Genomic DNA, 12950 nt, shown 5'->3' on the forward strand with positions numbered 1-12950 from the left:
CATGGAAACTGGATTTCTGGAATGCAGGATGCCTTCCAGCATGGAAATGGGATTTAACGGCAGCTCTACAAAATGAAGTTTCCAAAATCCCTCCCAGTGGCACTAACAAGACCCTGTGCATCCAAAATCCCACCCAAGAGACCCTCGGGCCGTGCTGCCTGTGGAGGATGAGGAGGCAGCACTGCTGAGGAGGCTGAGGAGGCAGCACTGCTGAGGAGCATGAGGACCTGCAGATTTCTGTGCTCTGATCACACAGCTCTGACACTGTTCTCTCCAGACCTGTGGAACACGAGGTGCAGCAAAGGGTACTCACCCTCTTGGTGTAGTCCATTGCCTTCAGGATGGAGAGGTTCAGCATCTCCAGAGAGGCCAAAACATCTTCGTAGTCTCCCATGTGGTCAGCAAAATAGTCTGGGAAAACCAAGAGGGACATGACAGGAACATGCTGAGGAAATTCAATCCTTCAAGGCTGCATGACAGCAATGTCTATTTATTGGTGGTAAGGTAAATGTGAGAGGATGGTTTCAGGTACATTTTTATACTCTAAACACTGAGTCAAAGTCACAACTTGTCCTGCAGGGATGGGAAGAGTTGTGATTCCCACGAAGTTTGGGACCATGGCACAAAGGAGGTGCAAGGCCCAGTAGCCCCCATTGAAAATAACTCATGCCCACTTCTGCATTTGATTGTCTCTGGTCTCTCTCCCTCCTATTGCAGGCATGGAGGGAGAGGTCTCAAAAGATATCCTCTTTCCACTCCCTTGACATTCTTTACCACCCAAAGCATCCAAATTCCTCCCAAGTTAAACCCAATTTACGTGAGCTGAGCCTGGTCTTACATCTTTCCCTACATTCCCTGAGGTCAGGGAATGCACCTCAGCCAACAATCACAGGCTGAACAAGCTTCTGAGAGTAAAATGTGTCTCCAGAGGAAAGAGGTTTGCAGAGGTTCGGAGAGGTTTGGAGAGGAGAGGAGCCTGACACAGTCCCAGCTGCTCCTCACTGACACAAAACACAGTCACCACTGGTGTGTCCCGGGGGCTGACAGCTCCCTGACACACGTGAACACAGTCCTGTGCCGGAGTTCCCACGTTCTGGAATTCATGTTCGTGATGGGAACAGCAGCAGAGGAGCAGGACAGCCAGATGTGCAGGGAGTTTGCAGACCAGAGCCAGAATTTCCCTGTTTCTGGGTGGCTGACACAGAGCACAGCTGAAAGCTGTTCCTTAAAAGCCACCAGTGCTGCTCCTCAGCACTGAGACACGAAGCTTCACACTGAGGTGACATCTCTGTGGAGTGCAGCAAGACAGAAACTTCACGAAACAACTCCACTAATTAGGTTCTCTTGGCTTAATTAGAAGTGCCTATAGCTATTTACAGTCTGAGAACATATCCAAAGGGAAGAGGATTTTGGCAGAAAGCGGAATGTCACAGCATGACTGACAGCAGCTGTTTGCTGTTCCATGATGAGCCAAACAGCTTATTCTCATTGCAGAGTGTTTATTTGTGTTGTTCTTCTGACTTCATATGGGAAAGAAAACCTGAGTGGATCCGAAAGGTAAAGACTTTTTGTAAGTCCTGAAATAAAAAGCTGGACTCACACATTCCAGGAGAAATGAGCTGCTGTGGGCAGAGCACAGCCCTTGAGCCTGAGCAAGGAGCACCTGGGAGCAGAACAGTGTTGGCTTTAACAAAGTTAAAGCTGCTTTAGCCTCGTTAATTCATGTGAACACCTGAGATCAGCTCTTCCAGTCCTACAAGGTCCTTGCTCATGGCTGCAGAGGCAACAGCCAATGTTCAGAGGAAGAGCATCACTGCAACCCCAGACTGGTGTGGGAGGGGGTGGGTGCCCCTCACCTGTCCCCAGGAGATGCCATCACCCCGACAGTCTGTAAGAGGTTGATGTGCACACCCTACTCGTGGAGCACACTCAGTTCTCAGGACAGTTTGCACCATTGCATGACTGTCTGTGCTTTGATGGAACTAGAAGTGGCAGGTACAATTTGGCTCCTGCACTCACATTTTCTGGGTTTATTAAGAGCTCCTAGCTATGGCTGGGAGCTCCTCTGCCAGTGAAGAGCTACACAACCACCTTTAAGTCAATCAAGGTGCTGGTGATTGTTCCATTCGTTGGCAGGAAAAAAACCCAGAACTTTCTAAGATGCTGCCTGATATGGATTAACAGCCATATCAAACTTATCACATAAGCTGCAGGGCTCAAGAAATCCCTTTTAAGATGCTCCCAACATCTTATAACACACAACCCATTTCCAGAGAGACACCACAGTTCCCATTTAGCCAAAATGAGGTTTTATGTTTAAATTAATACTTAGAAGAGAACAAGCAAATAAGAATTTGCAGGCAAGGGCAGGAATTCAGCAGATAACAGATGCAGGCAGGAGCTTGTGCTGATCGACCCTTCCTCCAGCTTTCCCAGCTTCCCACAGGAGGTGATGGGTTTATCTCCCTCCTCTCCCAGCAGCCCCACCCCTGGGAGAGGCAGCGAGATGGGATCACACTGGGTGACAGCCATGTAATTTTCTGATTTTATCAGAGTGATGGAGAAAGCAGTGTGGGGTCAAGCAATGCCATTATTACCCCTGGATTTCCTGGCAAAGTTGATGGTACAGGCTGTGGGGTTTTGATTTCTTGGGTCAGCTGGCAAGGAGCCCAAACACAATAACAATGGAGTGATGGGAACAAGCCCATCATATCATCAGCAAACCAAAAGGATTTTATGGAAGTCTTCGTTTCTTGCATATCAAAGCAGGGATAACCAGCAGAAAGGGGAAATGTTGCTGCTTTTGCTGCAGGACTGGATGCTCACAAAGGTGGGTAGGAGTTAAGCACTCCAGGAGGAGAGAACCCTGGGCTGTGTCCTGTTGCAGGCAGACCCACAGACCACCATCAATGGACAGGTCTTTCAAGTATCAGGACAGTGCACAGGCACACAGCAACCACCTCTCTGGCTGCACAACCCACTCCCAGCTACCTCTGGAGGCTTTAACTGGTGGCAAAGCAATGAAGGTCAGTGGTGAACACCTGCTGAGGGGGCTTTATGTGTTCTTCTGATCCTGGCACAGGAGAGGAGGAGCAGAGATGGATGAGCCCTCTGCAAGGCCACACACCTCTGTCTCCTCATCTCTTCCCCAAAAGCTGGGGTGCAGGAAACATTTTCCAATATCAAGCATCCACAAGAAAACACACCCCAGTGAGCAGCATGAGCCACTTCCCACTGAGGCAAAGCCCTTCAGGAATCCTGGCAGGAAATTCTCCCTTTCTGGTCAAGGTGTGAGGCAAAACATTATCAGAGATTTTCTTCTTAGCCTTTAATTCTGGTGAGCAGTGGGAGGTGCAGTAGGAGTGCTGTACACCTCAGGCAACCTGCTGGAAACACAGCGATTGGCCTAAGGACAAACACGTTATGGGTACTGCAGAGGGAAAAGGGTTTATTGAGCTGCAGAGCTGGGAGCCATGACATCTCCAGAAATTAAACTCCAGCTTGTTCCTGAATGGGAGCCAAGCACTTTGATCAGCTCTAACCCCATTTGTGCTGCAAGAAGATGAAGAAAAGTTTTGCCAATTTTCCTGTGGAATAAGGGGCAAAGCAGCAGGAGGGCTGAGATCCCCCCTGTCCTCAGCTGCCACAGCACTGTGAGCTTTGTGCTGGGTTTCATGCATCCTTCAGAGCCCCACATGCAGCAAGGATTGCTTTCACCCCAAAAAAAGGGCCACACTCACCACACAGCTCCTTGGTGTCCACATTGCTGGCAGAGAGGGAGAGCAAGGCAGGGGAGGAAGCAGGAAAAAAAGAGAGAGAAAGAAAGAGAATTTTAATGTAAAGGACAGATGATGGCTACGTTTAGGATTCCTGCAGGCTTAACCCCAGATACCCACCTGCAAGGTCACCCACCCTCTGGGCATTGCCCAGCCACCAGTGTGGGCAAGCTGTGCAGAAGGAAAGGCTGGTGCCACTCAGGGCATCCACCCCCCACTGCACCTTCAGCATCTGTGCAGCTGGAACTGGTTCACACGGTTTTTTTGGATATTCCCTGAGGGGCAGATGGGTCCTTGTGCATCCTCCCCCTGCCCAGAGGGAACCTGTGCCTGAGGGGGACCCAGCACACCTGACATGAACTGCTCTGACTTCCTCCCAAACATCCACCCTGGCAACACCCTGGTGAGGCACTTGATGTGCTGGCATTTGGCACAGGAACGTGCCAAATGTGCCCATTTAGTCAGTAAAAAAATTTGCAAAATTTGCTTTTCTAGATGGACCAGTTCTCCTGTTTCTTCCCCTGCAAAGCAGCTCCTGCCCAGGACTCCCTGCAGACAAAACTGCACTATTACTTCTTAACACATGAACATTTAGTTTACATAACAACATCTCAACAGACGATCTGCTTGGGAAATAAAGATTGCTGCTAATCTCTTTGTGCCTCTGATTCCCACACAATTGTTAGTGCCATTCAAGCACCGGAATGATCTCTTAACAGAATTATATTTTATCAATCCATTTATGTCCTGGAAAGTTATTTCTTTAACTAAACTCATCCCTGCTCTGTCTAACCTGTCAACATAAGTGGATTAGGGAAAGAAATTTTCCATAGCACTTTCATTGACAGCATCTCCTGCAGCCCTGCCTTGATCCCCAAATCAAGGCAAACACCAACATCAGGCCCTGGGAAATGCTGCCTGCTGCCTGACCTGTCTGCTGCTGCAAAAGCACATTCCTGGAACACACAACCTTTTCGGTGAGTGGCATTTGTCATGTGTAAAGAAGTCACCTCTTGTCTCAGAGAGGTGAAGGACACGTGGCTGCTGCTGGCAGACAACAGAGCTGGGTGGGCAGCAGGTGCCTCTCTCTGCAAAGGGAGTTTTTGCACGACTTTATCTTCATTCTCTTCAAGATTTATCATCTTTCTCAAACCCTGCCAATACTTCACTGAATCCTACAGATCCCCTGGGGATGCTGTGAGCTCTGTTTCCCTGGCTTGGTATTCTCATGCCCAAACCCACTGAACATGCAGACACAAACCCACCCAGCAGAGCCCAGCCCTGACCCAGGAGCTCTGGCAGCCCACAGTGCCCTGGCAGAGTGGGACTGCCCTCAGCAATGCCCGGGCAGAACAAACCCAGGTGAGCCCCTTTCCCAGCTGGCACAGCCCCGTGCCAGCCTGAGCACCATGGCTGCTGGTTCATCAAAGTTCTCTCCAGTGCAGGCCCTGGGAATTCACCTGCAGCTCTCAGGCACAGGCATGGGAGTCATTTGCACATCAGCATTGTCCATAAAGTGCTTCAGTAATATTTTTCAGAAGACAGTGTTTATAAACACCTGCTGAAGTGGTTATGGGTTTGCAGCTAGGGCACATTACTGAGAAAAAAAAAATCTATTATTGTATTCCACATGGTTTTGCATTGTAATAATTGATCTGCTGCTGCCAAGAATGGTCTTTTATTTCCTCACATCTTGTCATCCTATTTAACTTAATTGTGCTTGTATGTTAGCTTGTCTGAGAAGTTGTTTTTAATTTTAAGCCATCTCTCATTAAGAATAAGCCTAATGAAAGAAATTACTGAAGTTACAAGCTGACTTAATAAAAAAATATGATAATGTTCAGACAAAAATTTGTCAGGAGAAATCAGAGGGTACTTGAGCAGGATGTTTCCACCCCAGAGGAGTGTGCCTGCTGGGAACACTGCTGGCACAGCCACGGCCCCCTTTGTGCTTCTGGGGCTCTTCCTGCCCACTGTGGGAGCTGCACCTCTGACCAGGCAACACAGGGCACGGGCAGTGCCCAGCTACAACACCAGTTATGAGCTCATCTAGTGGTTTAATGCTTCAGTAACTAACCCCCACCATGGGCTGTGCCAGGAGGATTTGATCATGTAAATATTCAGAATGTGGCTTTCAAGCCCTGTGAGATGGGAGGTGGCACCTTTGTCATCCCTGGCCTTTCATCCCAGAGCTGCCCTTCAGAAGCTGTTTTTGGAGCAGTCACATATCACAGGACCTTTCAGCATGAAAACATCTAGGTGAGAATTAGTTACCAATTTTTTTTCAGCTGCCAAATATTCAACATTCCTGTATGCCACAACAAGCTAAAAAGAAAAATGGCAACAAGTTGTTTTCGTGTTCTCAGAAAAAAAAAAAAAATTAAAAAATCCTTCAGCCAGAATAACACTTGGCTGTGAATTAGCTTTCAATTTTAACTATAATTACATTGGTAGTGTGACTAATTCAAGAGCTTACTGAAGCCATAACCCAACTAAGCAGAAAATCATAATGTTCAAGTTTAAATGAAGAAGTCATTAAAGATTTCTGTGTTATATATTTTTTTTTCTGCATACTAAAGGCCACATCTATCTGACCTCTTTCTAAAACAAAAGTCTTTCTTTCAAATGAGAAAAAACCCAATAAAATCAAAGTTGTTTTGGTTTCAGGCCTTTTCTCTCTTTTCCAGCCAATGAGGCTGTAGCAGCACAACCTGGCACTCCCAGTCTTACCAGGGATGTGCACCCTTTGAGGTTATTTTCCAAGGCAAAGATACACTTTGAAGATCCTCCATCTGCCATTTGAGACCTATTTGCTCCAACAGAGGTACCAGGCAAAAACAAGAGCTCAGATTTCAACCCTTCTGAGAAGTCAGAGCCCAAGCCATGAACTACTTTGGCCACAAAAAGGAGTGTTCATCACTCACCACCCACCACCATTTAAATACAATGTGATAGTTCGACCAGATAAACATATTGGCAATAGGGAAATAGTTTTCCTTCTGGTTCATATCCAACTATTTCAAAGATTAAGAAAAGACCTCAAAGTGTGACACTCCTCCTGTGCATGTGGGAGTTTAAAGAGCAACGACCCTGCTGTGAGAGCATCTCCTCAGTGAGCTTAATTAGGGGAACTTGCCCAGAGAGTAATTACTGCTGCGTGATTAGTGAGAGGAAGAGGCTGCCCAGAGCCATGGCTGTGCCTCCTGTGTACTCCAGAGACAAAGACATTTCTCCCCCCAAAGCCCCACCCAGCAATAAATTGCAGTTTGATGACACCTGAGCTAATGAGGATCCCTGGGAAGTCACATCTTTCCCTCGCAGTGTCCCTGATTGCAGATTATCCAGTGGATGGGCTTTTATCAGAGTTTTCCTGTACTGACTTTTTGCTGCTTTTCTTTTACAAAATTTTTTTTTCCCTCTCTGCCTGCCTTTCTTGAAACAAGATGCCACCTTTGACACTTGGTGGCAGGGAGCAGGCACTGCCAGACCGAGGACAGGCTGCAGCAGGGTGTCCAACAGCCCAAGGATCAGGGGCTCAAGGTGAACATCCCAGAGCCAGACCCTGGGGGGGTGATGGTACCCAGGTTACCTCCAGGTCCCGGGTCAGAAGCTCCAGCCACACTGACCCAGACCAGCCCAACACTTTGAGCAAATCAGTGTTTTCCAGCAGGGAAAAAAAGGTATTTCTGGAAATTCCCCCCCACTGTTATTTGTGTTACCTCTTAACAAGCAAGGCCAGCCCAGCACAGGGAGGGGTCACCCAGAGAGCATCCCAGGAGCTCTCAGCATGGCAAAGCCAGGGATGTCCTGGCCCTTCCAACAAACACAGCTGTGAATCTGCCATCCAGCATCTCTCCCTCCCTTTCCCAGCACCTCCTGCCTCCCCAAGGCAAGGCTGATGGCCTCTGACTTGCTGTCATTAACACACTTCTCCAGACTCCAACCATGGAGAGGAGAGGAGAAGTTATCTCAGAATGGGGAAGATAACAGGGAGAAGCAGAGTGTGAAATTCCCTTCCTGGGCTCCAGCTCTGCCAAGGGAAAGGTGTCCCAGGCTCTCCCAACAGGCGGCTCAATCAAAACCATGATGGCAATTCAGAAGTTGCAAATACATCAGAGTCTCATCTTCACACTTCTCATGCAAATATCTGCCTGGATGTGTTGCTCAAAAGCTGCTCAATGCCCCACGGCTTCAGCTGAAGATAATCACCCTTTTCCTTGGGCAGATGAAAGGTTTGCATCAGCAGCCCCACGGCTTAGTCACTTCACCAGCACAGAAAATGGAGGGCTTTTTTTTTCTGAAATCACGTTCTACTTTTATTTCCATCTTCTATTCACAGCTTTGGGTTTGCTGCAAGGCTTCAAACAAGCACGGAAACAAATTATCCTCTAGCATTAGCCACCTGCAAAACTCATTTTCATTTAGGAAAGACTAAAAAACAACAAGTGCAGCTGGAAAACATTATTATATCTGATGATACGGCTTCTAGTCCCAGCAGCAACAGCACTGTGTTATCTTAACACCTCAGAAGTGCAAAATGTGCACCCAGATGCCCGCTAAGGGGTCACAGATGATCACTTTTGATCATTAGTTTCTGAACTCAATTAAACATTTTTACACAAGCCCCAGAGCGAGAGAAATTATTCCAGGTAGAGCAAGCAAAATACCAAATACTGGATGATGGCCAGGAGCTGAATGACTTCAATTCTAAAGAATTAAGTAACTTTCCAAGCCCATCATTGAACTCTTCTGGAGAACCTCGGTAAATTCACCCCAAGACCTACCCAAGCACTTCCCCTTCCCCTGCCACTTGCTTAAAAAAAAGCCAAAAACACTCTTAGGGTATGACTTAAAAATGGACTTCCAAAATCTGAAGTGCCACATGCAAAGAAACAGCAGAAACCATATGTGAAGGCTGTCCACGACCAGAAGGACATGGAGCCAACTGCAGCTTCAAATGACACAGGCAGAGAAGGATTCAGAACATATGTCAGTTCTGGCTTTCATCTCCTGAGCTGTGGCAAGCTGGCAGTCAGGGCTCTGGTGCCTGCCTGGCTCTTACTTTGAAGGATGGTTTTATCTCTTGCCAAATGTCCCTGTTTCCTGCACAACACAAATTTAAAATGTATTTCGTGGTGTGCTGCAGCAGGAGGAAATCAAAGGTGCGCGTCCTGGTGCAGGCACAGCTGCCCTGCTCACTGTTCAATAAACAGAGAGAGCAGTGAGTCTGAACAAACCCAGCAGGTATTGTTCATTTAGCTCTGCTTTTTCCAGCAGGGCAGAAATTCCTGTCTGAATTCCCAGAGGGAGTGGAGGAGGGCCCGTTGGCATGAGCTGACAAAGGTTCACCATTCACTCCAGACAGGGGCTTCTCCAAAATTCCATGTTCTGTGAAACAGGTAGGGTTTTGCAGAGTCCATTTGGATCACCACCTAACTGGGACACTTCCAGCACTGGAGCACCTTGATTTAGATTAAAGCACCTACAGAACAGCTCCCATGGGGACTCCTGAAAGGGAGGAAAATTCTGCCTTCTCCAAAGCAAAACTAATAACTTTGTTCTTCCCTTGGCATGTGCTCCATCACTGAGCACCTGGGGAGCACAGCACGGGCCTCTGAAAGCCCAGCAGTAAATCATGTTTTCTCCAAAGCCCTGGTACCACAGAGAAGATAAAATAGGGACAAAGAACTGCCCAGAAACAGAGAGAAGCAAAAGGAAGACAAGAAGGATTTTTTAATGAAGTTTCACGTATGGATTTTGTATTACAGAGTCTCATCACCTGTGGTTTGGGATTGGGGGTTGTAACACATTCCATGTACTTTGGGAGATGGTCTCTTTCCTCCTACTTGCCCTTGCTATGGGCAGGATTTTCCTTCACCAGTTTGAAGGCTGAAATCTGGTGTCATCAAGGATGTTCTGCTCACCTAAATGCAGGGTTCAGCACCTTCCTGCTCCTTGCACCTCTTTCCTTGGAATTTAGACAGATGATGACCAAGACAGGGACAGTTTTCCATCTTTTCCACACTGTGTGACAACCATGGCTCATACTGCTCAGCAAGACAGAAGGTGAGCAGCAACAGGGCTGCACAGCAAACCTGTATTCAGGCTCATTTTAAACATTAATATTTCAATATTTAAAATATTTTAATAATAATATTTTCATATGGCTTTCTCTGCAGCTCCTTGCCTTTATGAGCCATCTGCATTCTCACTAACACAGACACTGCCCAGAACCAGCTTCCAAACCAGACTCTCACGTTCACTGAGATGCTGATGCCCAAAGCTGTGTGCTCTGCACCCCGTGCTTTGCTCCAGAGCACTGGGGCAGCAGGCTCCTCATTAAAAGCCAGTAATCTGGAAAATGCTGATTTTTCAAGGTAAATTGAACTGACCTTCAATACAAACAAGCACAGTAAATCTGGCAGGCTCAGAGTCAAACACGCTCCTTTACTCATCCTGCTTCAAGGCTGTTCCCTCCCTGCACGTGAAGCTGCTGCAGAGTCCAACAGGGAGCACAGGATGGATTGTTCTGCCCACAGGAGCACAGGATGGATTGTTCTGCCCACAGGAGCACAGAGAGAAACCAGGAGGTGCCAGCTCTCCCTGCCCGAGCCAGCCCAAAGCACCTCAGCCATCCACATCCCTCTCAGCATCACTAAAGATGCTCCTCTAGGTGACCTTCTGGCACGATGGGGAAGACCAGGAGAAGACCTTTACTCCCTTCTCCTCCTCCTTGTTGGGGAAGCCCCTAGGAAGACCCCTGGGCATGGCTGGTGGCTCTCCAGGGGTGAGGAGCAATGAGCTTGGGGCTTGGTTTGCCTGTGCTGGCAGAAGTATTCCTGCTCTTGCTTGTGTGTCTGATCAACCAGCAAGGGCACCTGTCAGGGGGGAGGACAGAACACTGCTTTTTGCAGCACAACTCTGTTTCTGTTTCCTTTCAGGGACTCAATAGTTACCATAAAGATGAAGGCCATCGCAACATAACACATTATTTGCTGGTTTCTCATTTTCAAAGACTGCTGCTGTATTTCAAGGCTGGTTCAGCTCTTCACTCCCTTGGCATACTGATGTGTTCTGCAGCCACAGACACTTATGAAACACGGGGTCATAGCTAACCCAAGCCTCCCTGTAACCCAATTTCCTACATACAGCAGAGGCAGGGGCCAGAAATAGCACAGTGAAGACCCCAATTGCATCTCCACCATCCTCAGAAGGTCCCAAGCTGCAAACCATCCCCAACACAGACCAGATGCTTTCTGTCATCAGTCGTTTCAAGACAACCAAAATAACATCTTCTGTGTGGTGAAGATTTGACAGAACAAAACACCCAGCTCTAATCATCAAGGGCACCAAGAAAAGTGACTGAATATGGATAAAAATGAAACCACGGTCTGGATGTTGTTGGAAAACATACTCAGTTCTTGTTAGAAATATATGTCACTTTATAAAAAGGCAGGAGCAATAAACTGGCACCTGCAGAGCACCAGACATTTGTTTGTTCATTCATCAGCAGCTGCAATGTGGCATTTCAGGCTGTCAGTGGGGGCTTCCCCCTCTGCTCTGCCACATCTCCAGGGCTGAGTGTGGGCACAGCAGATGGGCTGGGCTCAGCAGCAGTGGGGCTCTGCCCCTCCTGCCCTACTGCTGCCATAAATTAGCATCCCAAATGCACCACAAAGGTGCAACTTTCCACAAAGGGGTGACCACGAACCCGAATCCCCAGCAGGAGAGCCCTGAGGGCAGAGCTGGGCTGGGACAGCACTGCCCTCTGCACCCCCCCTGCCATGGCCAGCTGGGCCACCCAGGCTCTGCATGCTCACAGCAAACACTGGTGCAGTTGTTCATGCCCATAGAAGAAAATTTGGGGTATTAAGGCAAGACCCTCTTGCACCTCTCCTTGTACCCTGTAAAACCATTTCACAGCATATTAAAAATAATTAATGTCTTCTCTCACTGCTTTGACACAGTTGGCCAGAACCTCTCACTACTCACTCACAAACGAAAAATCTCTTGAAAAGCTCAAGAAAACTCTGAACAAGATGAAAACACAGTAAAATGCCTGTTTACAACACAATTAATATCCTGAAAAATATATCAATGCAGCACACTAATTTGCTAAGCTTAATCCAACAGTTCCTAAGCACAGTTGCCACCTTAAGTAAAACAGACATTTAATACAGTATGAAACATTTTCAAGTCTCTACATGTGCCAAATTCCTCATAAATTGCCTCTAAACCCTCCTTTTTTTTTATTTTTTTGATGGATGACTTGTTCTTGAAAATGTCACTCTGCCCACAAGTGCATCAAAGAAAACAGAAGGCAGGTTTAATTACAGCCTACAAGTAACTTAACTGCTAGGTGGTATGGCACTTCCAAATTTATTAAGTTGATGATCACTATACTCACACTGGGGCCCAGTGTGTACATACAGGGGGTTATATCACTCTTGTTGGATTTATCCCTGGGCAGTGCCAGGCAAAACTGGGACTACAGGCCTTGGAATGTTGGGTTGGCCGTGCCATGGCCAGCACAGAGGCACCACAGGCCACCCTTTCGCTCTCAGGTTTCCCATCCAGGGTGATTTTTTGATGATATTATAATCGTGGTGCATTGAGATAACAGATTATTTAATTTTGACATCCTGGCCCCACACAGAGCCAGCCTGGATCCTGCACCACAGCCCACTTGTAAACCCAGCTCTTCATCTCCCACATGCATTTCAGGAGCAGTAAATACAGCAGTTAACAGCACATCTATTTTGTTGTCAGGCTTGTTCCAAGTGATCAGCCTCGAGACAGCTTTAAATACCAGCTGTTTGTGGTGTTTGGACCACTGGGTAATGTCAACCCTGTTACTGGGAGAGCTGCAGCTTGCAAAATAGGGATTTCCTGTTGGAAGGAAAATATAAAATAAATAACAGGAAGGAAAAAAATGGTTTCAGCCTATGATGCTCATTCCCAAAATCATTCCATAGCCTTCCTGTCATGGAGGGCTCACTGAAGTGCTTTAAAAACCAAAGAAACAGAAAGTTGTCCAGAAGGGCTCCCACCCACTGCAGGGAACCTGGGGGCACCAAATACCCCTGCAGGGAACACAGGGGCACCAAATACCTCTGCAGGGAACCCAGGGGCACCAAATACCCCTGGAGGGAACCCGGGGGCACCAAATACCCC

The 12950-nt window shown here is 47.5% G+C and overlaps 1 protein-coding gene across 1 annotated transcript in view; it reads right to left on the reverse strand.

Moving 5' to 3' along the window:
• Positions 1-12950, reverse strand: part of NECAB2 (N-terminal EF-hand calcium binding protein 2) — a 65370-nt gene that overhangs the window by 14243 nt on the left and 38177 nt on the right. Inside the window, exons 4-5 of the mRNA XM_027646938.1 lie at positions 3741-3766; positions 314-411 (exon numbers count right to left, since the gene is read on the reverse strand). Of these exons, the coding sequence (XP_027502739.1) occupies positions 314-411; positions 3741-3766 (124 nt within the window). The remainder of the gene's footprint in view (positions 1-313; positions 412-3740; positions 3767-12950) is intronic.

Source organism: Corapipo altera, unplaced genomic scaffold, assembly GCF_003945725.1.
Source record: "Corapipo altera isolate COAL_440 unplaced genomic scaffold, ASM394572v1 62, whole genome shotgun sequence".
NCBI lineage: Eukaryota > Metazoa > Chordata > Aves > Passeriformes > Pipridae > Corapipo > Corapipo altera.